Genomic DNA, 27,035 nt, shown 5'->3' on the forward strand with positions numbered 1-27,035 from the left:
CCTTACAGAACAGCAGACTGTACTGCACTCAGGCCTATGTACCGTAGCACCCTATACCAAGTTACCAGTCCTTATAAAAACTTTTGTGGACCAAGCAGGTTGTGTGTTAGTGTTTAGCAGACTGTGCGTCAGTCCCTATACCGCTGAAGGACTGCTGCAGTATAGGGCAGCGGTCAGCAGTAGTGCACGGCAACCCTATGTATTGTGGACCGATAGCGGTCCTTACAGAACAGCAGACTGTAACGCACTCAGGCCTATGTACCGTAGCACCCTATACCAAGTTACCAGTCCTTATAAGAACTTTTGTGGACCAAGCAGGTTGTGTGTTAGTGATTAGCAGACTGTACGTCAGTCCCTATACCAATGAAGGACTGCTGCAGTATAGGGCAGCGGTCAGCAGTAGTGCACGGCAACCCTATGTATTGTGGACCGATAGCGGTCCTTACAGAACAGCAGACTGTACCGCACCCAAGCCTATGTACCGTAGCACCCTAGACAGACCAAGTTACCAGTCCTGATAAAGAGCTTTGTGGAACAAGTGAGTTGTGAATGATTAGCAGACTGCAGCAGAAGGGCAGCAGTCAAGTATAATATTCTTTCTATATTTGGAAGAAAGAATATTATACGTGTACAAGCCTATTACCGTACCACTGATACCAGTCCTGAAAAGAACCTTTGTGGAACTAATAGTAACAGCAAGTCTTTAAAATTATCCTCACTGCCTGACACACTGCTTCCTGCCTGTCCCTATACAAATTGGCAAAAAAGAGTAGGCTGGAACGATTAGCTGGAACAGCTCTTTTGTGGACCTGATAGTAACAGCTAATGATGATGATGATGATGATGATGAAGAAAGACTAATCTGGCTGAGCTGTCCCTAAAATAGCAGCATACAGCGCTCTGTCCCTTTATCTAAACTGACAAAAGAAACTCAGGCTGCTGACCTAACACCTATACCAGTCCTGAAAAGAACTTTTGTGTACCAAATAGCTAGCGTTTTCTCTGTCCCTACTCCACACAGGATCCTTTCCCTACAGTGACAGAAGAAAGAATGTAAAATGGCCACCGGATCGGGTGTATTTATAGGTTAGGGGGAATGTCCAAGTGTCCATGAGCTGTCATGTCTCAATTGGTTGTCCTGTAACACATGATAAACGTGTCACGAAAGGTTAAAGTTCTTGTATACATTAAACACGTAAGTCCGCCGGGGCGAACGACGGAAAAAGGCGTTCGAACCCGCGGACGGCGAAAGTCGGAAATTCGCCGCGAAACGACCGCCGGGCGAACCGTTCGGCCATCACTAATTATTAGGGCTTTAATGGGAATCAAATCACATTTTAATACCTAGTCATGTACAAATGTAGACAATGCTTAAGAATTTCCAACAGTTGTATGTACATATTTAAAAAAAAAATATTGTGATATATGTAATGCTTGTAGATGTTTCATCCATAAGCAGAGCCTCAAAGCCTAAACCAGCAGCTGATGAATATGCTGGAGGAGAGCCTGTGACACTACACATTCTGCTACCCAGCTGCTCTGCTGCTCAGCAGGTCACAATCTTACAGGATGCTTCACTTGAAAGTCCAGTTCTTGGATGACTCTCAGAAGACCTTTGTTGTTGATGTAAGTAGATCTATCAAACCCATTTCCATCATATGCATGACAGGATTTCACATTAGAAATGCATATAATGTAGTATAAGCTATTGCTTAAATGAAATCATACTTGCAGTCTACAGAATGTCCTTTACAAATTTGTTTGCATTTACTAGGACAATTATTTGCTTTTCTGTTTTAAAGAGACCCAGCTATTGCATGACATCAAGTATACCAGGTAGACAAAGCAGGTTCTTTGTAGTGTTGTATGATAAAATAAATGGTCATATACAGTATAGTCATTAGATAGCATATGAGGGAATTCCAAGAACAATCCTTTGCATCTATCCAACTCAGAATGATATCTAATAATTTCTTTAAAAACAAAACAAATCTTCATACCTCCATCCTTTAGTAAAGTAAGTAGGGTAACATTGCTATGCATAGGAGCCAGCTTAGGTAAAAAATAAAAGTAAATACATCAACATATTTTAAAACTCAACTTGCAAATCACAAGGAAATTGATTGACTTTTTGTTCTTTGCATGTTCTTTATTTTTGTCTTGATATGCATCATTGGTTTTCCAAGTACATTCTTCCAAAGCATTTATATAGTCAGAAATTTTAAATAAGAGCCTGTATTGATGGAAGCAAGTGATTAATCAAAAGTATACTTCAATCATACATTTTTTTTACATTGCAAAACAGTTTCTTGAAGATTATATTACCACTTAGTATAAAATGGTGACCTTTGTTATTATAACTGGACAGATACAAATTTTTTTAACAATATGTAGTCTCCAAAAAAATGATTGATTCTGCTACTTGAAAAATCTGGTTTTCAAAGATTTTTCCCACTGATTTGTATAGCCAGTTTATAATAGCACACTCCCAATAATTGTTTACCTTGTCTAAACATATTGTATAATAATAGCATATTTATTTTAAGAATTGGTGTTATGTATTAGTGTATTTACTATTTTTACTATGGATGTGTATTTAGGTAACTTTTTATCTCCTCCTGGTTTATGTGGCCATAAACACAAATATTTATTTAAGTTTAACATTTTCTGTGTTCTAATTCGATATCCTTGTTTAAGGTAGTATAACTAAATGCTTTTTCAGTTTCTGGTTTAGGTCCCACCAATAAATGCATGGACATACGTGAGAGCTTAGTATGTCTAATGCAGAGTACACTGCATTTACTTTACATGAATGTACCTATTATAAGCTGAGGTGGACTGTATATTAAACACATGGAAATCTATATATAGTTTCTTTGGAGTATAGCAAATTAGCCTAGTGGTCAAGTATATGTTATTGTAGCTAATGTGTCCATTAAAGCTTGTGCATGCCAGCTATTCTTCCAGAGTATGAACAGATCTGGCTCTTCACTTGCAGGCATTTCATCCATTTGAAGGGAATTGTGCTGTGCACGTAAGGAGCTTGTGAGTTCAGGCAGGATGAAAGGGAGAGTGGCCTGGGGCACACGGGGCCAGCACTAATACATGCCAAGACCTTATTCTATAACATAATTCTGTGAAGAAGTCAGCAGTAAAAATATTGAATCACTTAGATGTTCTCAAGAATCAAAAGATGGGGTTGTGCTATGATCTTCTTGTAGTAGACCTGCAGAATATACCACAAAAAATAATATTTTGGGTGAATCCAGGCATTTTCTTTTTCCCTGGGTTTTTTTTTTTCAATATCAATTGAGGACACTGCTGGGAGTTTTATTTCACCCTTGCCTTAACAAACGAAAAAAGGACAAAAAAATGGTTTTATTCTTTATTTTGTTATACACTTTTTTTTTACATTTTTGTTATTGTTGCATTCAAAATGTTGTAGACCTGTGGCCATAGGTACACTGTTTGAGTAAGAACTGAGAAGTTTGTAGACCAACAGGAAAAGGCAAATATGTGTACCTAGTTCTGTAAACAAGGGGTATTCCTAAATCTATAGGAACTATCTACAAATTTAAGACCGATTTCTATAATGACCTATATGCTTCAGTTTAGTGTTGGTAGTTGGGAATCACAACCAGTGCAATAGCAAGAGGAAAGAAGAGGAGTGGGGATTGGAGGAGAAGAGAGTAGTTAGAGAGAGTAGCTTCTTAGTAGAGGTTAAGTGTGGAATTCGGGGAGAGTGTTGGATAAAATAGAAGTCCCGTAGTTCTTATTTTTATCTAGTGTACTGTATATTCTATTATTTGGAGTTTTCAGCACCCTAATCTCCTTTAGGAGGTCAGATTTAGATAGTGGAGAACTTTGTTCCTCTCCTGCATGATCATCAGATAACTGCTGTTCATATTTTGATAGTACATGTTTTTTTTTGTTTTTTTTAAAGTTTAGATACTTCTTTAGTTGTTAAACCTAGATGATGGGTTTTGTATATGTTTTGTATATGTAAGACTATATAAATGTATCAACTCTTTATCATATTAAATAATTACTCCTGCATTCAACTATTTTGGTTTTAGTAATAATGATAATTATGATAACAGCGGTGTGTGTGACCCTCCTTTTCAACTGGCATAGAATTGTATTATTCTCATAATAATTTAAAGGCTATGACCAGAGCACCCCATTTCTTACATCAGATGTTAAGAGCCCCCCCCACCATCAGAAGTCAAGAGTCCCCCCACCCTCCCTTACATCACACTGCACTCCTCTTACCATGTGCTGCTGCAGGGAAAAACCTGGGAAGCAGAAAGTGCAGGGTCTTGAGGAGGGCTGGAGTCTGCTGAATGCTAAGACCAGGGAAGTCAGAAATATGGGGTGTGTGGCTGCACAGAGAGGCGCAGGATGGAGTTCTGTCCTCCGTTCGGCTGCAGACTGCTGAGATGAAGTGGAAGCAGAAGCTAAGGATTTGCCGCAGCTGCAGGAGAGGTGCAAATCAAATGGCCTGGCGGGTCACATTCGCTCACCGGCCTTGTGTTTGACACATGTGGGTTAAAGGATCAAAAGAACCTTGTACCTTCTATTGAAAGTGCACTGAAAGGCAGACAAGACCTGGTAGGCTGATATAGCCCACTGGATGGTTCAATCCAGCAGATTGCAAATTGAAATATCATTTTAGGCTGCCTTTAATCTCTAGAGTGTAAAGGACACCTGTATATAGGTTATCATTCCTGACCAGCTATTGGAAAGGCTAGTTGTCTGGCTGTCACACTAATCAGATTGCTCCAGTTTTTTCACTAACCTGGAAAAACAGTAAAGGTCTGTATATTCACTGACCTTCATTGGCTATATACAGGCAAAGGGCCAGTGACTCAAAAATATTAAAGTCAGGAGCTCTGCTTGACAGCCAGGCAACTAGCACTTGCAGATGAAGGTCAGAAAGAACAGCTTATATACAGTTTTCATCTGATGACAGATTTCCTATAAACCTGTGTCAAATAAAATGCATATTGGGCAGGTTATAGTTGTTAGGCCAAAGGACTATTGTTCTCCAATGGAGCTGATGTAACAGCAACAATGTGGCTCACAGCACATGCATATGTGTAGGATGTGGGTATGTAAAAAGCTAATTAGAGGAGAAGGTATCCAACTGCTAGAAGTTATGTAAAGATGTTTTTAGTGCATGGTCACTCCTCCTCCTTAGCTTATGTATAATCAGTGGAGTCCATTAGCATGATGGATTGGAGGGGTGAGCACAGACACGCAATCTGCTTGTCATTTTCTTGCACTGAATATTAGCTGCTCATCCAGTTCATGGCCAGCTTTGTTAAAGCCAGTTAATAGTATTAGGTGTTTTCAAAGCCCCTTGTTTTAACTCAATAGACTTCTTCTGCATTAGACTAAATTACCTTTAAATATCTCAGCATTTACTAAAGCCCTGCTACCTTATGTACATATTTATGAAGATTATTTCTGACACAACTACATCAGTTTTAGATTTCCTGGCACTTTTTAGAGAATTGCCTGCCCTTTCTATAACAAAGATGTGCACATTCTATGGGCATTAATATACTCCCTATCTTTGTATGGGTTAATGTTATTGTAGTTATTGCTGGCATTGTCTTGGATTCCATAGATATTCAGGGCACTGAGCACATGGCATGTTCCATTACTGAATGTTATAATTGTTTTAATTACATGAGGCTTCTTAACAACGACAGGAACTAGCACAGTTGTGCAGCAGAACCCACTATTAGCATGTCACTATAAAGGCAGCTAAATACCATAGCACAGCAATTTTATCCAACATCTCTTATTTTCTGGAAACTTGTTATGCTTATTCTACCAATACACAGTTCAAGTGATCGCTGAGTTATATCTCTGCTGTGCCAAACGACAGTGGAACTATATTGTTCATTCATTTCTTGATAATCACATTTTTGGCTGTATATCACCTCTAGAGATGTTTTAATCTAACAGAGGCCTATTTAAACTGTTGCTTCATTAGGTGCCCCAGACTAACACTTTGTTAGATTCCATAGTAGTTCTTAATCTGGTAAAACACCCATGTCTTTAACAGGATGTATGCAGTATGTGTTAATCAATTTCTTGAATCTATGCTTCAAATAAAGCATCAGTGGTTTGTGACTACAGTACCATTTCACAGCTGAAGTCCAAGAGCAGTGTTTCTCAACCAGGGTACTGTCCAGGCTCTCCTAGGGTGCCCAGGATAAGTGTCATGGTCCTCCTTCCCTGTCATGGCACTGATGAGCTGGCTACCAGCACCAAAATAACCAATGATGCTCTCGAGCCAAGATGCCTTTCATCCTTTTTTGCTGTAGTGATGGGAGCTGGCTCAGCAGGGCAGGTGACATGCAGAGCCACCCCCCCCCCCCCCCCCGCATTTAGGAGAAGACAGAAGTCCACCTCCTCCACCCCCTGCCCACTGCCTTGCTGCTGGAGCCAATAAGTAGACCTCTGATGTGCAGAGGGGACTGTGTGATTGGGGAGTTCTGTGATGTTGGGGACTGTGTGATTGGGGGCTCTGTGATGGGGGGGATTTTGTGGTGATGGGGAGCCTCTGCGGTGATGGGGTGACCCCAAAGTGATGAGGAAGCTCCCATTCATAGGGGCATTCTGACATGAAGGGAGTACTCTAATTTGGTTGTGGGCGGAGGGGGGCAGTAGTTGAGTGCATTGTCCCAGGCTCAGGTTTTCCTATTGATAAGTAATATTTTATTTTTTTAATCTGCTGTGCCTCCAGATTTTACATACATTTAAAGAGTGCAGTGACTGAAAAAAGGTGAAGTCCTAGATCATTGATATCTTGGTTATGTTATACAGTTTCTAACCTGGATGTCCCACAATGTACAGGCTCCTGGATTTTGTAGAACACTTCTCTGCTGGGCTGTCCTCTTGTCTTCCTGCTGCTGAACTTTCATTGCTGCGTTGGTTAACAGTTTCAGTTCTCCAGGCTCAGCATTGTCACTGTGACTGAAAGTGAGGGGCATTCCAACATCTAAGTTGTCACTGAACAAGGATTATGGGGTGTATTCAAACTGCCCACTCTGCAGTTTGGCTGCAGCGAGGGTGTGGTGCAGTGTGCTCATCGTAGACTTCTATTAGATTACACATTCTGGTTAATTTTCTGAAAGCGCACCAAAAATTCTGCATGCTGCATGTTTCAAAAAATGCACCAAAAACACACAATCGAATAGTGAATGCATGGGTAACACACACACAAATCAGGGGTACACTGCTCTGCAGTGTGAACGCGGTCTAGGGGAAATTTTTCAGTGTGTACACTTGTTCTGATGACAACTGTCTGAGAGAAGATTTCACTGGAGAGATTTTCCCTGATTTCCTGTGTACAGGACAGGAAGTGTTTTTAGTATTTTTGTAAAAAGAAGAAAAAAGCATATATATGGCATTTTCAGGTTCCCACGACTAAAACCAGAATATCAATAAAATATTTTTTATGATATTCAGACAAATCTTTCCTCTGCTTATACTCTTGCATCATTATATAGCTACATTTTTGTGGATAGTTCAATAATTTCAGCAGAGAGGCAATCCCTTCAGATGGGTGAGGTAAGGGTGGTGTTTTATTCTTCAAGGCATTTTGCATTATCACCTTTACCTCACCCACCTGAAGGGATTGCTTCTGCTGTCATTTGTGACCGATCCACTAAGGTTAGCTACTCTATCCTTCTGAACAAGCCCATCAGGGATGAAATACATTTGGGGATTGTGATTTCTTGGGCAGAGATTACATATATGCAGCTGCATACTTGCTATCAGAATAAAGTACAAAACAAGCTTATTATGTGACTCTCATCTTCTTCTATTCAATTATTTTATGGATGAAGCAGATAAAGGCTGATTGCTAGCTTCCTTTACATATGTGCTGTTGTCAGTTTTATTTTGCCAGGTACAACTACCATTGCAGGGAGGAAGATCAAGATGTATGAGGTACAGTCAATGGACTTTTTTTAGGGGGGTATACCCCATCCACTTTTAAATGTTAATGGTGTAAATAACGGAAAATTTATATCAAATACTTACCGTAATTTTCCTTTCCTGATAGGCTCCATGGCAGCATACGTGTGGGTAGCCCCGCCTCCACGATTACCCAATAGGACCCAACTCCCATAAATCTTTGCTCCTGGCTACTATCAGTGTTCCGTAACTAGCCGACTCCAGACATTTGGGAGGGAACTCCTGCTGCCATGGAGCCTATCAGGAAAGGAAAATTACGGTAAGTATTTGATATAAATTTTCCGTTTTCCTGAAAGGCTCCATGGCAGCATACGTGTGGGAAATAACTCGCCAAACACACCCGGGTGGGCAAAATGTCGAGCAAAGAACAAAAGTTTATTTAGCATTGTCAACCGACAAAACTTGCAAACCAAAATTAACAGAAGACAGAGCCGCTGGCTCTACACAGTAATGAGAAACAAAGGTATTAATAGAAGACCAAGAGGCCGCTCTGCAAATAACTTCAGGCGCCACATGGCGAGAAGCTGCCCACGATGTTGAAATACTCCGTGTTGAATGAGCCGTTAATGCCTCAGGAGGAGCCAAGCCCTTTGCTCTGTACGCCCTCTGAATGATCTGAACGATCCAGGTAGAGATAGATCTAGCCGAAGCTCGCAATCCTTTATTCTTGCCATGAGGGAGAACAAAAAGAAATTTCGTTTGTCTAAAGGGAGCTGTGACTTCCAAATATTGTTTAAGCGCGTGTCCTACGTCCAGAGGATGAACATCCTGACTCTCTGAGTTTTTGAAAGTGGGAAGCACAACTTCCTGATTCTCATGGAAGACCGAGGTTACTTTGGGATGCGATCCCAACATGGGAATCAATACTGCCCTATCTGGAAAGAAAGTCAGAAAGGGTTCTTCCGAACCTAGATTCCTAATCTCAGAAACTCTCTTGGCTGAGGTTATAGCTACCAAGAAGATGGTCTTGAGAGTGAGATCCCTTATGGACAGAGGCTCCGTAGAATCCTTTCCAAGGTTTGAGAGAAAATCCAGCACTAAAGGGAGGTCCCATTTAGGAAACCTTGGTTTTCTTTGGGGTCTGACCCTGGTAGCTCCCTTGAAGAATTGTTGTACCAGTGCATGGTTTGCCCAGGAAATACCCGTAAAGGCTGAAATAGCCGATACTTGGACTCTCAATGAACTGATAGCTAGAGGTAAATCAAGGCCTGTTTGAAGAAAGCTTAGTATGTCTTGTATTGTTGGAGAACTGCAAGAATTTTCTCTGGTAGACATATGTGCCGAAAACTTGGACCATATACGCTCATATACCCTATTAGTACTCCCGCGTCTGGAATTGAGAAGGGTTGGGATGACCTCTTCCGGACGACCAAGAGCTTCTAGCCTTTCCCTCTCAAAAACCATACCTTGAGGTTCAGACATGATGGGCATGGATGTAACCTTGTGCCTTGAGATAGCAAATCCGACCTGAGAGGCAGGGGAACTGGCTCTTGAAAACTGAGGAGCAGCAGTAGAGGGAACCAAGGTCTGTTGGGCCAGAAAGGAATCACTGCGAGAATCTCCGCCTTCTCTGACCTGAGTCTCCGAAGGAATTGCAGGATCACCGGAACTGGAGGGAAGGCGTAAGCTGTCTGAAACTTCCAATGTTCTGTGAGGGCATCTATCCCATATGCCTGTGGATCCCTGAACCTTGAGTAATATTTCGGAAGCTTCCGATTGCACGGGGAAGCGAACAAGTCGACTTCCAGGGACAATCCTAAGGTCAGGAGCCAATCGAATACTTCCCGGTGTAGAGACCACTCGTTGTTGTCCAACTCGACACGCGATAGGAAGTCCGCCTGAACATTCTGCACCCCTGGGATGTAGACTGCAGAAAGGTTGGACAAATTCTTCTGAGCCCAATTCATTATTGGCTCCGTCTCCTGTAACAGGGACCAGCTGCGAGTTCCCCCTTGCTTCTTTACGTAAGCCACCGCGGTTGTGTTGTCCAACCTTAGCATGACCGAGGCATTCGCTGTCAGATGATGGAATGACCGAAGCGCCTGAAAGGCCGCTCTTAGCTCCAGAACATTGGAGACGACTCTCTGTGATGGAAACGTCCACCTGCCCTGAGCGACCTCCGAAAGGCAGTGAGCGCCCCATCCTCGGTTGCTGGCATCTGTAGTTACCGTGACCCATGAGATGGGAATGATTGAATGGTGGTTGCGCAGGTTCTTCCCCTGTAGCCACCAAAGAAGAGACGTCCTCATGGCTGGAGTGAGGAATATGCGCTGTGTCTGGCTGGATAAGTCCCACTGTTGTAGAAACCCCTTCTGAAAGGGACGAGTGTGCCACTGGGCCCACTTTACCATGGGAATGGTGGCTGACATTGTGCCAATCACCCTCAGACATTGGAGAGCCGAGAGATGGGATGCTGCAAGGGCTGCATGAATCCTGTCTCGTATGACTCCAACCTTCTCTTCTGGAAGGGCGATAGTACCTTCTGCTGTGTTGAACTGCGCCCCTAGGAAAACAAGAGACTGAGTTGGATCTAGGTGACTCTTTTCTAAGTTCAGAAGCCACCCGAACTCCTGTAGAGTGGAGATGACTAGGTCTTTGTGCTCCAAGAGCTGATCTTTGTTCTGGGATAGCAGAAGAAGGTCGTCGAGATAGTGATGGAGACGAACACCTTTGACTCTGAGAAAGGCCACAACTGCCAAAAGAACTTTGGAGAAGACCCGTGGGGACGTTGTTAACCCAAAGGGAAGACATGTAGATTGAAGATGTTGAATGCCTACTGCAAAGCGGAGGTATTGTTGAAACTCCTTTGCCACGGGAACATGGAAGTAAGCGTCCTTCAAATCGACTGATATCATCCAGTCCCCCAGATACACGGACTGCTGGATGGTAAGCAGAGATTCCATCTTGAACTTCTCTTTGCGAATGAAGGAATTGAGATGGGTCAAATCTATTACCGGCCTCCATGTGCCGTTTTGCTTTTGAACCAGAAACAAAGGGGAATACATGCCCTCTCCACGTTCTTCTTCTGGAACGGGAACGGCAGCGCCTTGATCCAGTAAAGAGTTCACGTAGGTCAATAGGACTTGTTTCTTCTCTTTTGATTCTGGAAGATTTGTGGGAATAAATCTTAGCTTTGGGGTGCTGATAAAACCCCACTTGTGACCTGAGGAAATTGTTTTTACAGTCCAAAAATCCCGAATTGAGGCCGCCCAAACATGCCTGAAGTGGAGAAGACGAGCCCCCACCTGACAAGTTTGAGCGGGCCTAATTTCAAAAGGATTACGCGGAATCCTGCTTGCCGGACGAACCCCCTTTTGAGGTATTTTTGAAAGAAGATTGCCTGGATCTCCATGACCTTGAGAATTCTCGACCAGGTCTATAGCTCCGCGCCTCCCTGGCACGATCAGGGCCTTGTCTTCTAGGAAATGGACGCCTTTGATTTTGAAGACGTCTGTCCTGGGGAAGAAACCCAGATTTCCCACCTGTAGCCCGGGATATGGCAGTATCCAGCTTGTTACCAAACAAAGATGACCCCTCAAAGGGAATACGGCACCAGGCCTGTTTGGATGCTGGATCCGCCAGCCATGGACGGAGCCATAACGCACGGCGAGCTGAGACTGCTGCTAACATATCCCGAGATATCAGGCGGATAACATCAATAGATGCCTCCCCCAAAAAGGCAGACGCCATCCCGATTTCTTGAATAGGGGAGTCTTTTGCTGATTCAATAGAAATACCCCTCAGGAATTCCTCTACAGAGTCAGCCCATGATTCTATGGCCTTGGATACCGCTGCCATTGCAAGCACTGGTTTGCAAGCCATTCCAGAAGTCAGATATATCCTCTTAAGGTCTGAATCGATCCGCCTTTCCAAAGGATCTTTAAAGGATACCGTATCCTCTAAGGGTAGGGTTACATATCTCACCAAACGCATGAGTGCTGCATCCACCAGTGGTGCCGACTCCAGGTGCTTCACATCCTCTTCTTTAAAGGGATATAATTTCAGGATATTTGACTGCATGGAACCCTTTTTATCCACCTTGCTCCATTCCTCGGTAATAATGTCACCCAACTCTGAAAGGAAGGGAAAAAATTGTCGCTCCTTATTGAGCTGTTTAAAGAACTTTCTCTGCTTTGGTGGGGAAGTAATAGGGTCTTCCCACTTCAGAGCCTCTCTCACTGCTTTGACCAATGAAGGCACCAGTCCATAGTCAAAACCTAAACCAGGATCCTCTAAGTCAGATTCACTGTCTGAGATGGGAGCAGATAGGCGGCTTGGCTGAGAGGATTCCCATGTCTCCTGCAATGGGTTCTCTCCAGGTGGAGGAGCCAATAATTCTGACGGGGATTCACACAGCTGTAGAGCGTCCCTCTCCTGCAGAGACTCCTTCACAACCCGTCTTATTATTGACTCCAAACGCTGGTCTGCATCATCCCTTTCATCTGCAGCTTTGGAGAAGCAATGATCGCATAAGGATACGTCCGAAGGAACAGGCATCCTGCACCCCCAGCATGATTTTTCCGTACGCTTGCTGGAGTGAGCAGCAGGGGGGTGAGAATAATTCTTATTATGCTGTTCAGATCTTGACCTATGCTGGCTAGATCTTGAGGAGGATTTATGGCGGTGTGATCTTGATGATCCACTGCGTCTAGAAGTGATAGGTTGTGGATCAGACCCAGAAGGGCTGTAAGGGTAAAACAGACAGAGAGAGAAAAGGATATACAGTCAATCCTACCTATGCCAAACACTCTCTCCAATATATAAAAAGCATAAATACTAAAGACCTACCTAACATGAGCGGGCTGGCCACTAGGAGGCAGTAAGGCGTCCATATTCACAATAAACCCACAGTTTAAGAAACACTGCAACCAAAGAGAAAAATAAAACACACATTTTTTTTTTTTTTTTAAAAGCATTTCCCCAGCCTAAGGGACATGCTCTTACCTTAAACCGCCGCGCTGACAGCCCCGGGAAGTCGCTGCGACCACTGCAAACATTCCCAGGGTTCTGACAGCTTCCAAAGCCTTTTAAATTTGGCGCCCGTGACGTCATCGCCGACGTCAGACGCGAGGCGCTCGCGCACATGCGCGGGAACCAAGCCTCGGTCTCATACCGGGTTCGCACATGCGCAGAACGCCTGCATAACCCGGAAGTAGGAGAGAGGTTTGCTGGAACGCGGAAGCGAACGCAAACGGCATGGAGGAGACCGCAAGACAAACAAAAGAAATACACACAAATACAATGCTGCCATGGATAGATAAAAGGCTCACCACTCCACCAACGATCACCTGGCCGAACGGACTGGAACACACACGCCATACCTCCAGCAGATAATGGTCACCCATAGCAACGGGACACAGACCGTGCGCACTCAGGTAGGAAATCCTTTCTTCAGCGCTACTCTGCAAATACTCTCCATACCCTGCTTAACAGTCAGGGCCTATCGGAGGAAAAAATTCTCAGTCAATCAGCCAATCGATCGTCGTGAAGTTTTATTTCCAGGAAAGAAACCATCTGGTCCTACTGGGGAGGACAAAAAAGGAACACTGATAGTAGCCAGGAGCAAAGATTTATGGGAGTTGGGTCCTATTGGGTAATCATGGAGGCGGGGCTACCCACACGTATGCTGCCATGGAGCCTTTCAGGAAACCTAGATTTGCATGACTGACAGCTCATCTGTGTTCTGCTGCTCCTTCATTATCCAATTAGGCTGTGGGTATGTTCTTGACCACGTTGTGTGAATTTTGCAGTAGAGGTTGAGGATTTTGTTTGACAGAAATGTCTGGATCACAGGACGGGTTGAACAAAATTATAATTCCTAAAACAGGTTAAATAGTGCCCATATATGTATTTCTACATTTAGCTTCTAGAGTACACACACTGGGCTTGAAATAAAGTTAGTTTTTAACGCACGTACGTATTTGAATTTTAGGTAGGAATTCACTGCTAAAACCTATTCCCCAAATTTGTGTTGGCCTCAAAATATTTTACTGTAATCTTACAATTCTGTTTTCTTCTGATTTCATTACAAAATACTTTTATTAAACATGATACTGTCTGGGACTGCAGTGTGCTGGCTTATGCCTTCGAATAACAGCTGGGTCACTTGTGTCCGCACCCAAGTTATATCTATGTTTATTTCTGTTCACTCTGCTGCTTCTGTTGCCTCCTGTGCCTCGATGGGATCTCCATGTTGTGATGTCTGCCCTCTCGGCCTTTTGCAGCAGTTTAATTATTGAACTGACAGATGGAGATTAATGTCATTGACCTGACTGGATACCACTGAACTACTCCACGCTTTGGCGGACTGTGGCTAAGTCACAGTTATGTTTTTGCCCTTCTACGGTCCTGCGATCGTGGCTTATCTCACAGCAGATCTGTGTGTGTGTGTGGGGTGTGGGGGGGGCTTTTACTTTTCAGTTTCTCTATATATATTTTTTTCTCTTCATTTTGAAGTATGTAACTAAGTGTATGTCCCTGGGGTTACCCAGGAGAATATGGATTCTTGCATTTGTACCAGCAACTCTGTTGATCTTGCTAGAGGTTTCTCTTTCTCCTAGCTGCTTAAAGGCTAACTACATCTTTTATATAGGAAAATAAAGGTTTGTGACTTTGAATGAGGCATAAAGTCAGGATCAGCAAGCAGTCAAGGTAGAAAAAAAATATGTTTTATTTCTCTACAACCAAAAATGGCAAAATTGTAGCATACATGGATAGAAACATGGAAAGCATAGTAGAGCAAAAACATGTGGATAATCATACCGCATGTCAGCAATGTCATAACATATTGCATGGTAAAATAAATAAATAAAACCATCCTCCATATCAACAGATCAATGGGGCAACATACCACAACAATGAATTGCAGTCTGACAATATAGTATAATTGAAACACATGGATCCAACTGTAGAGCATATAGCATCAGTGTAAGCCTGATGCATTTTGTGGGATAATACCCACTCTTCAGGGGCAAATGCTGCATAAATCTGTAATAAAACATAGAATAAATATAACCGTATTGGAATAGTTGACCCAGGGAAAGGGGGGTGATTGAAGCAGAGGACATATAACATCCCTGGATACTTACGTCGGCCTGGTATGTGCGGCTAGATGGTGAGGACCACTAGACATGTTCCACACGAGACCTGAGATATCGGGCGCAGGAAGAAACAGGGAGCACTTAAAGTCCCCAAAGAACATGTCCAAGTGGTAATGACAATGGGCTCCACTATCTGTAGGTATAAATGTGTAACTATCTATGATGGTATATAAAATAAGAAAATAGGACGAGCCCATAACCAAATAAAGAGGAGTAGAAATCAATAGAGTGTGGAAGTGGATGTAGGGCCAAAACCGTGACCATTAAGTAGAAAAAGGCTGTGAAGTATAGAGTATAGTGATATGATATGCCACATACCAGGGTTAAACCAAGATTGGACAGTTGAACCAAGTAGAGTAAACATCGGGATGAAGAAAACTCACAGTGAAAGCTGCAAAAATTTTTTTTTTTTGCATTTAAGTCCAAATATGAGATCTGAGGACTCTTTCACCCCAAATTTCATATTTAAGAGGACCTGTCATGCTTTTTTCTATTACAAGGGATGTTTACATTCTTTGTAATAGGAATAAAAGTGTCCCAATAAAAAAAAACTGTTTTAAAATCAATAAAATAAAGTAAAATAAATAAGATTTTTTTTTTTTTAAAGCGCCCCGTCCCGACGAGCTTATGAAAACAGTGTTCAAACGACACATGTGAGGTATCGCCACGATTGGTAGAGGGAGAGCAATAATGCTAGAATTTTTTAAACGTCGCCTATGGAGATTTTTAAGGGTAAAAGTTTGACGCCATTCCACAACTGGGGCATTTTTGAAGTGTGATATATTGGGTATCAATTTACTCAGAGTAACATTATCTTTCACAATATGAAAAAAATTGGGCTAACTTTACCGTTGTCTTATTTTTTCATTATAAAAAGTGATTTTTTTCCAAAAAAAGTGCGCTTGTAAGACCGTTGCGCAAATACGGTGGGACAAAAAGTAATGGAATGGTTAAAACCTCTTTAAGATTTCATTGTGCCCTGCACAGATTCGGCACCCTGTGCCAGACCAAGCAAGCGACCCCAAAATATAACCCAACCTCCTCCTTGTTTTACAGTCAATATGGTGTTATTTTTTTATCACTCCCAAAACATTGTGGCTTGTCAATATGTATTTTAGCAAATTCCAACCTGGCTTTGATATATTTTTTTTTGTAACACTGGGATCTCCTGAGCCTTATTCCTTTGAGCCCATTGTCACAATGGATGTTCGATCACACACTGATGTACCTTGACCTTGAAGTTCAGCTTGTATCTTTTTGGAAGTTTTCCTTGGCTCTTTGTCTACCATTCACACTTATCCCTCTGTTCAGTCTGTGGTTGGTTTTCCTTTTGCAGCCATGTCCAGGGATGTTGGTTCCACCCCCAAGGACCTTAAAGTGGAGATTCACACAAAAATGGGACCTCTGCTTTTTGGAACCGCCCTCCGGTGTCACATTTGCCACCTTTCAGGGAGGAGAGGGGTGCAGATACCTGTATAATACAGGTATTTGCACCTGCTTCCGGGAATAGACTCCCGTGGGAGTCTTGCCCCTTCCCATCCCCCCTGATGTCTCCTGGGAAACACACAGGTTCCAGGAGATAGCGGGGACCAGTTAGGACGCGCATCGTGACTTGCGCATGCGCAGTAGGGAACCAGGAAGTGAAGCCGCAATGCTTCACTTCCTGATTCCCTCACCGAGGATGGCGGCGGCAGCTGCCGAGAGCTGAGCGATCAATCGACTTCTGCTGCCAACATCGCTGGACCCTGGGACAGGTAAGTGTCCATTTATTAAATGTCAGCAGCTGCAGTATTTGTTTCATAGGTGGACCTCCTCTTTTAAACTTTCCTAATATTATTTGCAATTTTAGTTATAGGAACATCAAGCTGCTTGGAAATGGTCTTAGCCTTACTTTTAACAAGTTGATTGATGTTTCTGATTTCCTCTGACAACCGTACATGTTCAGTATGGTGCACACAATGATATCAAACAGCAGAGTGACTACTATAAAATAGGCTGACTGATTTTAAGATTGAAGGCATGTGGACTACTAATTACAGAAAATGGTTTAAAATATCACTATGATCCAATTATGTCTAATCTTTTCTAGGACATTGTTCAAGCCATGAGAAAAAAGGTCATGGAAAAATGGGTACTGCCACGGGGTACATTTACCAACTCAAAAGAAATAAATAAGTACCATTCAGAAGAACTATATTAACCTTCTCCTGCCTGCCTTATATTGCAATGACAGCAGAGCGGGGCGGCTCTTGTTCTGGGCCGATGTCATATGACATTGGCCCTTTCAAATGGGCCATGCGTGTGATCGGGAACGCTTGGCGCTGTAGGTGGCAGCGTGTTCCCAGGACACAGCTCATCACCGACGGGTAAACACCAAATGACCGCGGCTGTTTACCACGTGATAGGCCGTGATCCATTCACAGCCAATCACAAATGTAAACACAGACCAGTAACTGGCTGTTACCGGCTCTTCTCTCCTCACACACCATTGGCAGTGTGAGGAGAGAAGAGCCAGGATCAGTGAGTTACTGATTTATGTCTGTATTGTACTGCACCAAAGCACACAATAAAGAGAACCTGTCACATCGCCCCATCAGCAGTGTAACAGTCCTCTCCAGTGCCCAGCAGTGTTACTGTCACCCACACCCCCCCCCACCTCCCCACCCCCAGTGCATCTGTCACCCATCAGTGACCACATCAGTACCCATCAGCGCTCATAAAGTTCACTTGTTACCTATCAGTGCCTATAACGTGCACCTGTCACCATCAGAGACTGCTATCAGTGACCGTCAGTGGTGCACCTGTCACCCATCAGTGACTGTCACCTATCAGTGCCCATAGAGTGCACCTGTCACCATCAAAGACTGCCATTAGTGACATTCAGTAGTGCACCTGTCACCCATCAATGACCGTCACTTGTCACCCATCAGTGACTGTCACCCAGTAACCGTCACCTGTCACCATTAGAGACTGCCAGCAGTGACCATAAGTGGTGCACCCGTCACCCATCAGTGACCGTCACCTGTTTCCCATCAATGACCTTCCCCTGTCACCCATCAGTGACCATCCCCTGTCACCCATCAGTGACCGTCACCTGTCACCATCAGAGACTGCTATCAGTGACCATCAGCGGTGCACCTGTCACTCATCAGTTATCCATCAGTAACCGTCACCTGTCACCCATCAGAGACTGCCAGCAGTCATCTGTCACCCGTCACACAGCCAATCACCAAAGTTTCCATCACACAGTCACCATCAGAAGTCCGGTACCAGCCAAAAGAGTTTACAGCAGTGAGGAGGCGTTTCAGATCCTCAGCATGACTGATGAGAGCAGCAGGGAGTTCTCACAGTCGTATTCCAGTTCTGATTCCGAACCTGATTTGAAGTTTGAACTGATTGAAAGCAGTGGATCGGCAACCGAATCTGAGGAAAAGGGGTCCCTCCTAAAAGGGTACGGCACTCTGAAAACCAGGCAGCCACCAGCGATAGACCCCAGGATGAAACGCCTAGGGCTGGTGCAAGGATTTTTGACACCCTAGGCGAAACCTCATTTTGCCACCCCCTGGCTCCACCCCTGACTCCACTCCCTTTCCCCTGTCCATGTATACCCCACCTTTTTAATGAAGCACCCATCAAACGCAGCCTCACCAGCGCCCATCATTTCAGCCTCACCAGTGCCCATCAATGCAGCCTACCAGTGACTATCAATGAATGTTTGCTTCCATTCATTCGGGGGTCAGGACACAGACACAGTCCCCCACCGCTGCTGTGCCTCTGACACCATTTGCGAATGAAGTGACGGCTGCCTGCTGATGCTGAGACTTAGTTGCTTTCTGCAGAGAGAAGAGAGTAGGAACACCAATGGCCGGTTGTCATAGGCGGGAGCCTACTTTGCCTAGTGGTAGCACCAGCCCTGACAACGTACCTCCCAGATGCTCTTTCTAACCCAACATGGCTGCCTTCCAACTCAGGATCAGCAAGTATTTCCCCTTTCACCACACAGCCAGGTGTGCAGGCCAATATCGAGAATTTCTCTGAAATTTTTTTTTTTTTTGCCAGACATTTTGCTTCAGTTTATTGTGGAACAGACAAATCTACATGCCCAGCAGTATATTTCTAACAACCCCCCAATCATCCTATGCCCATCCGTATGAGTGGAGAAATCTGACTTTGGAGGAATTGAAATTATTTATGGACCTCAAAAAAAAAAAAAAAAAAAATTGAAGGAGATGCTTACTGGTCCACTAACTCCATATGTCCATGTATTCTTGATATGAGGTGATTATGCACTTCCTTCACTTCAGCGACAACACCCAGTGCCCCCCCCCCCCCCCCCGAGATTATCCAAATTATGACAAATTATATAAAATGTATTTTTTCCCAAAGATTTGCTAAACTTTATGTCCCTGATCAGAATATTTGTGTGGATGAATCCCTGGGACACTTTACAGGCCGGCTAGGAATAAAACAATATATTCCTAGCAAAAAGGCCACGTATGGAGTCCAATTCTATAAGCTATGCGAAAGAGCCACGGGATATCTGTATGTGTTCTGCATATACAAAGGGAAAGATTCCCAGCTCCAGCCCCCCTGAGTGCCTGACCTACATGGGCACAACACCTGAAAAGCCATATGGGACCCACTGCTGCAAAAAATTTACCTGGGTAACTATTATGCGAGCCTGCCCCTTTTCAGACACCTACACTGTGCAAAAATCCTGGCCTGTGGAACCTCCAGAAAGAACAAGAAAGGCACAAGCATTAGTGAACAAAAAAAAAAAATGGAATGTATACATGCTGTTCACCATCCATAATGACACCATAGTCGAGGTTCACAGAAGTCGAGGTCTCCTTTAAAAACCAACAAGCGTTCAAGAATATAATTTTTAAATGGGGGTGTATTTCAATGACCAAATGCTTCAGCCCTATTTGGCGACAAGGAGGTCCGATTTCTGGTATAAGAAAGTTGCAATTTATCTTTTTCATTTGGCTATTTACAATGCATATATCACCTACACCAAATCTACAGGAAAAGCCACACCACCTTTCTAAATTTCATTGAAAAAAATAGTGACATCCCTCATCTATCAGCAAAGACCCCCCGCAGAAAACCTTCGCTCTGATGCTGTTAGCTGACTTCATGAGCGCCACTTCCCAGACAGCATTCCACCATCTGAAGCAACCCGAAGACACCAAAAAAGATGTGTATGCAGCAAAGGAGGAGTTACAAGAGATAGCAGCTACCATTGTCCCCAGTGTCCCTCCCAACCTGGCCTATGAATTGGAGAATGCTTCCAAAGTTATCATACATCCCTAAAATATTAGCCCATATTTTTAACCATTTCCCCATTTTCATTATCTGTGCTGACCATTTTCCATGCTTCCTCAAATAACCATCCCACTGCCTTCCACGTGAACTGACCCTGGCCTGTTTTTCGACTATGCCTCTGCCTAACGCTTGGAGGGCTTCCACGTGAACTGACCCTACCCTGTTTTATCGACTATGCTTCTGCCTACCGCTTGGACTGTTTCCACATGAACTAACCCTGGTCTGTTTTATCGACTATGCTTCTGGCTACCGCTTGGACTGATCTTGCTACTGTAGTACACAAGGGTCTCACGTATGTGAGGGGCTCTAGAAATGTTTTTCCAGAATGGAGAAAACAAATTTTTTGTTTTTCTAAGGGTTTCATCATTGCCAGATTAGGGTCTGAAGAAGAAGCCTCTACCCTTGTGCCCAGGTCTTACCTGACATAGGCCCACAGCCTGCTGCTGTTGACTTACTGCAATCATGCCTCTGCCTGCCGCATGCACTGACCACACCTCTACCTGCTACCTGAACTATGGAAATAATTAGCTGTAACAAGAGGCAGTATGTTTATGAAGGGCTGGAGAGTGGTACAATAATCAGTGTCTGTAGGTAACAGTGTGCCAGGACCAATATTTTAGCTGTGCTGACCACATCTCTGTCTGGACAATTCCTTTGGACAAATGCTTTGGCTGTGCTGACAATATCTCTGTACTGACTACAGACAATATTCCTGCCTGCTGCCTGGATAATTACTTTTGCTGTCACTAAGCACGTCCCTGCCTGCTGCCTGGACCAATGCTCTCCTCTGTGGACAACTGCACTTCTAAAGCCACAGGTAATATTTTTATTTTTTTTACCCTTTCCTCAATAGAATTTATTTTGGTATGCACATGCTATGTGTTAGAAATATAAAGGGCTTTTAAAAGTGTGATAGGTCCTCATGACAATAGTTGTGTAATTTATGCCTGAAGGTGCTAATTGAATACGTTAGGATGTTTACTTTCCAAAATGGGGTCATTTTGTGGGCATTTCCATTGTTCTGGTGCTCCAGGGCCTTCAAAAGTGTGATAGATTGTCACGACATTAGATGTGTAATTTATGCACCTAGAACACCTGAAGGTGCTACTTGAATGTTGGGCCTTTGTATGTGGCCAAGCTGTGTAAAAACCTCACACATGTGGTATCCCTGTACTCAGGAGTAGCAGAATGTAAAGACTCATTATGCCTTGTATAATATACATTGGGGTGTTTGCTTTCCGAAATGGGGTCATTTTTTGAGTGTTTCCATTGTCCTGGTGCTTCAGGGCCTTCAAAAGCGCGATAGGTCGTTATGACATCAGATGTGTAATTTATACTCCTAGAAAACCTGACGGTGCTCCCTACATGTTGGGCCTCTGTATGTGGCTAGGCTGTGAAAAAGTCTCACACATGTGGTATGGCCATACTCAGGAGGAGTAGCAGATTGTGTTTTTGTGTGTAGTTGCAAGTATGCATATACCATGTGAGAGACCCCAGATCCCCCTCCCCCATAAAGAGTAGCTGTCACTGCCTATTACTGACACAAGGGATGTTTACTTTCCTTCTGACAGCAATGATCTTTTTTTTTTCAAAGGGACAGTGTGAAAAAATAAAAATAGGGGAAAAAAATGTAATGTGCCCTATCCCTGCGTGCTTACACATCTGGGGGGAGGGGGGCTGTGTAATATGCAGGGGCAGGGCTGTGTAATATGCAGGGGGGCTTGTAATATGCAGGGGTAGGGCTGTGTAATATCCAGGGGTAGGGGCAGGGGCTGTGTAATATGCAGGAGGGCCATCTGTAAAATAAAGGGGTACAGAGGTTCGGCGGCTGTGTAATGTAAAGGAGTGCATAGGTGCAGGGGGCTGTGTAATGTAAAGGGGGCCGTGTAATGTAAAGGGGGCCAAAGGTGCAGGGGGCTGTGTAATGTAAAGGGAGCCAGAGGTGCAGGGGCTGTGTAATGTAAAGGGGACCAGATGTGAGGGGGCTGTGTAATGTTATCTTCATTTATTAGCATGTGAATATGGCCCTCCATGCATTCACATACATTGAATTGAGATCATTCACAAGCTCCTCCCATGTAGTTCTGGGCTGAATCCTCACTTTTCACATGATCATCCTTACCTCATAAAGCAAAATCCTGCATGGAGCTCAAGACCGAGGGCGATTGATAGAGAGATTATTCGCAAACTGAAGCAATACAAAATAACCAACAGTTATCTCTTTCTCACCAAGCTTCTTGCTGATGGTCTTGTAGCCCATTCCAGCCTTGTGCAGGTCTACAATCGTATCCCTGACGCCCTTTGACAGCTCTTTGGTCTTGCACATAATTGTGGGTTTGAATGGAAAAAAGAGATTCTATGGACAGATGTCTTTTACACACATAACAAATTATCATTAGGAGCATCTTCTTAAATTGACAGGACTAATCTGTGTACCACATGAGCACATACTGTAGCCAGTCTGTGGGAGACAGTATTATTGTCGGTTGGTACGGGATCAAATACTTATTTTACTCACTGAACTGCAACTCAATTTATATGATTTGCATCATGTGCTTTTTCTGGATTTTTGGTTCATATTCTGTCTCTGTTTTGTCTCTATTATTTAAAAAGACACCTATGATAAAAATTTTTAGACCCTTTCATTTCTTTGTAAGTGGGCAAACTTACAAAATCTGCAGGGGATCATATAATCATTTTCCCTACTGTGGACCCCAAAGAAACACAGTCACGTAAAAAAAAATTAGCCAAAAGTGTATCTAAAGGAGGTAAATCCACAGTGCAACTTGCTTCTCGCAATGTGCTAGACAACTGCCCTTAACACCTTGGTGTGCTCCGGCCCAGGCTCATGTGAAAATTACAACGCAAACAAAAGGCGGCGTAGGGCCCTATATACAGTATATCCCAGAGGGCAGCTTCAGTTCCCCCTCTAGCCCCCCACATCAAGCCCTTGACTTCTTTATGCTGCCCAGATGAACAGGGGGCTTACTTAGGAAGTAGTAACAGAGCAACATTACCTCTAGCAGGTAAAACAGACAAAATATATGCATTGCAACTGTGTATCTAGCTGTCTACCTGGAGTTCCACTTTAAAAATGTTTTTAGTCTGCTTTACAAAACTGTCACCCTACTTCACATGTCATAGATTAGCTGTAAAGTTAAATTATATAATATTTATTTTTTGTACAAAAAAAATACAACAAATATAAAATCTAAGTTTATCTTCAGCAACATTTTCCAAAAATGCCCCTATGCAATGCTATTACTACTAAATAGCACATAACAGCTGTCCATTTCAAATGCTGCACTTTCTCCCATTACACATGCACTGTGGAGGGAGGTAGGCGGCTTGCCGCAAATACTGCCAACCCCTTTATCACTCTCCATCCTTCTGGGATGGGATGGTCACTAAAATTGTGGCCACTCTACAGTGCAATTTCTCCATTTCTACCTGCAGTTGCTGACCTCAGCAAGAGAAGGTGCGAGAGAAAAAAAAAAAATAGATTTAACACTTTAATATTTTCAATGTTTTTTTACAGCAAAAAGCTCCTGGAAAGGAATTATTCAACATGAGCTGCAGCCATTTAAACCTGACAGAGAAAGAATACTTTGGCTTGGAATTTAAAAACAACACAGGATACCATGTAAGTAATCAGCTTTTTTTATTGCATATTTAAAGGTGACCATCAATGTTTTGTTGAAGTTTTTTTTTCCCCACAATTAGTGGGAATGTTATGGTGAGTGATAAACTCTGTCATTTTAGCGAACCCATCCAAACACTATCTGTAAGACTGAAACCAAGCCTTTTGATAACAAAAAAAGATTCACTCAGTTTATGCATTAATAATAAATAAATCATCAAAATATGTACATTCCATTTAATTGAGTGATCACTTTGGAACAGATTTCACAAAAATGTTGCTGCCGAGTTAGTAATCCATGTTCATTATGACAACCTTGCAGGATCTTATTGCATCATCTATTGCTAGATCTTTTTGCATCTGCTCTTATAAGCTATTTCTGGGCCTTACTACACTGCCTGCATATGTGCAATAGCTAGATCCTATTGCTTCTCCTGCTTTTCATCTATTGCTGAACCTTATTACACCTTCTCATCATTTATCGCTGGACCCTATTGCACTCCCCCTTATCAGTTATTATTGGACCTTAATGCACCTCCCCCTTATCAGTTAATACCGAACCTTATTGCACCTCTACCTTATCAATTATTACTGAACCTTATTGCACCTTCCCCTTACCAACTATTTCTGGGCCTTATTGCACCTCCCCTTATCAGGTATTATTTGACCTTTTTGTTATTTCTTTATTGTTTATTTTTGTACTTTCTGGTTATACACTATTGCTGGACTTTTATCACACCTTCTCATATGTAGCGATACCTCCAAAGGAGCTGCTTTCATTTGTTCAGTCAGTTACTCTGCCTCTCAACCCCAAAGAACTGTCTCACCCCCTCTGGCACACAAAGCAATGTGATTAATGGAATACCACAGTAATGACACACTGACACAGTATAAGTATTAATGTTTCTTTCAATTTACTTAGGCAGTAAGAACTCAAAATGGTATTGATCAGCCAGATCTGCCAGATCCTGGACAGACAATCAGGATTTGGTTGAAGTGATTTTAATAACGCTCAAACAAATATGGAAATGACAGCATCAATACAGTCAGTCAGTGACAGATAATCCGCAAATACCTTCTTCAAAACTATTGAGTACTTGTAGATATTACCAATACTAAAGGGGAACCCCAGGCCAAACTATTAATTGTTAACTCTAATGAGAGGTCTGACTTAAAGAGAGTGGTAAAAGGGCCCTTATAGCAGTAATGTCCCCATTGCAGATCTTATTGTCTTCACCGGCATGGAGGAGCTCATTAGCTTTTATCCAATGAGGTGTAGTAGCAAGCAATAGGTTTCTTAAAATAAGGAGAGCGAAAGGTGTCTCTGCACAGTGTTCAAAGTAGGTTCAGCAAAGAGTTCCTAAGGTAGAGATGTCTGTGCAAAGTGTCCCAGTAAAACCATGAGAAAGGATTTGCCCTCTCACCAATGACCAGGCCGATTTGATGCCCCCTGGACAGCAGCTCATGTAGTGACATCTGTGCAGTGGACCCGCCTTATCGATTTCCTGATGTGAAGCTCAGTACACAGGTTGGCAGGCGACCGGAGTGGTGCTGGATGGATGTCAGATGAACAGCATGGAGAGCTAGGCCCCTCTCGTCCAGGTTGGAATGTGGTATTCTGCGTGGTAGGCCGCAATCCCCCTCTCACGGCATTGGGATGGCTTCCACATGAGGGGATGCAGGAAGCAAAGAGCGGGGCCTAATCCACCCTGTACTTTTATAGCCTCTTCCACAACACAATTCTCTTGACTCTGCTGTGCAGCCTGGGATCTGTGGTCCTGTCACCGTAAAATTCAGTCAGGCTGCTCTGTGCTGGCACTTCCTATCCCACAGTTCTCTTCTGATGCTCCCTGATGATTGGCTCTCTGCCTCTGCAATAGGGAGGCAGGGGAAAGAGCAGAGTGCCTGTGAGGGTGTGTCACTCTGCACACAGGCAAATAAGAGGGTGAGAAGAGAAAACCTGCACAGGGGCCGACAGGCCCATCCATGCCTGTGTCAGTCTCTACCTGGTGGTCACTATCAAGGCCAGGAGGAACTGCTCTACAGACAAGGATTTTTTTTGCAAGAATATACAGCGATTCAAAAGCGACTCAAAGAAAGGGGCTACAATACACGAACAATAGCTAGAAGTAAAAATATAGCATTTCACAGAGATCGGGTGGATATGATTCAGAATAGTAGTGCAAATAAACATAAACAAACAGTGCAGTGTTTTCAATAGAAATAAAGTTAAGTTTGTCACTATATTCTCTTTAGAATACCCTGCACAGGGCTTCCTAAGGGAATTCCCTGCACAGGGCTTCCTAAAAGTTCTGGAAGTCACTGTGTTGCTATCTAAATACCCCATCAAGTTCAAATCCAAATAGTCTATTTGGGTTGGGTGGTGCACACAGGTGAACTCCAAATTTAGAGAGTTAGTATTAATATATTTCATAAAATAACCAATGGCATCGCCCAATCCATGCCATACTACAATCAGGTCATCAATGAAGCAACCATACCAGGCAATATTGGTTTTAAATGGATTACCGTGAGCAAATAGAATAGACTCTTCCCACCAGCCCATGTAGAGATTCGCCAAAGAGGGGGGAAATTTTGCCCCCATAGATGCACCTCGACTCTGAATGTAGTATCGTTCATCAAACATCTGACATCTATAGTGATCCAGATACATTCTGTAGACCAAAAAATTTCCTGCATGTGGGCTAACGAACGTCCAGAATCTATTATAAACCCAGGTAAATGAACAACAAGCGGTTGGAGAAATTGATCAACCCATTCTAATTTCTCCAATAGTGATCTTATGCCGGCAACTATTGGACGACCTTTCACTGGATTGTCTTGCTTGTGTATTTTGGGGATATGGTGAAAAAAACAGAATAATGGGATGTGTGACCATAAGATAATCTAGTTTTTTGATCTAGAACACCCATCTCCTTGCCTTCATCTAATAAGTGTGACAATTTTTGTTG

At 43.2% G+C, this 27,035-nt stretch overlaps 1 protein-coding gene across 1 annotated transcript in view; it reads left to right on the top strand.

Moving 5' to 3' along the window:
* The first annotated feature begins 18,412 nt into the window (after window positions 1-18,412).
* The window catches only part of FRMD7 (FERM domain containing 7), an 86,065-nt gene continuing 77,442 nt past the window's right edge, over window positions 18,413-27,035 (top strand). The window contains exons 1-2 of the mRNA XM_077485745.1: window positions 18,413-18,610; window positions 23,962-24,066. Of these exons, the coding sequence (XP_077341871.1) occupies window positions 18,413-18,610; window positions 23,962-24,066 (303 nt within the window). The remainder of the gene's footprint in view (window positions 18,611-23,961; window positions 24,067-27,035) is intronic.

Source organism: Lithobates pipiens, unplaced genomic scaffold, assembly GCF_037356315.1.
Source record: "Lithobates pipiens isolate NorthernLeopardFrog02 unplaced genomic scaffold, aLitPip1_a1.2 Scaffold_1, whole genome shotgun sequence".
In the NCBI taxonomy this organism is placed as follows: domain Eukaryota; kingdom Metazoa; phylum Chordata; class Amphibia; order Anura; family Ranidae; genus Lithobates; species Lithobates pipiens.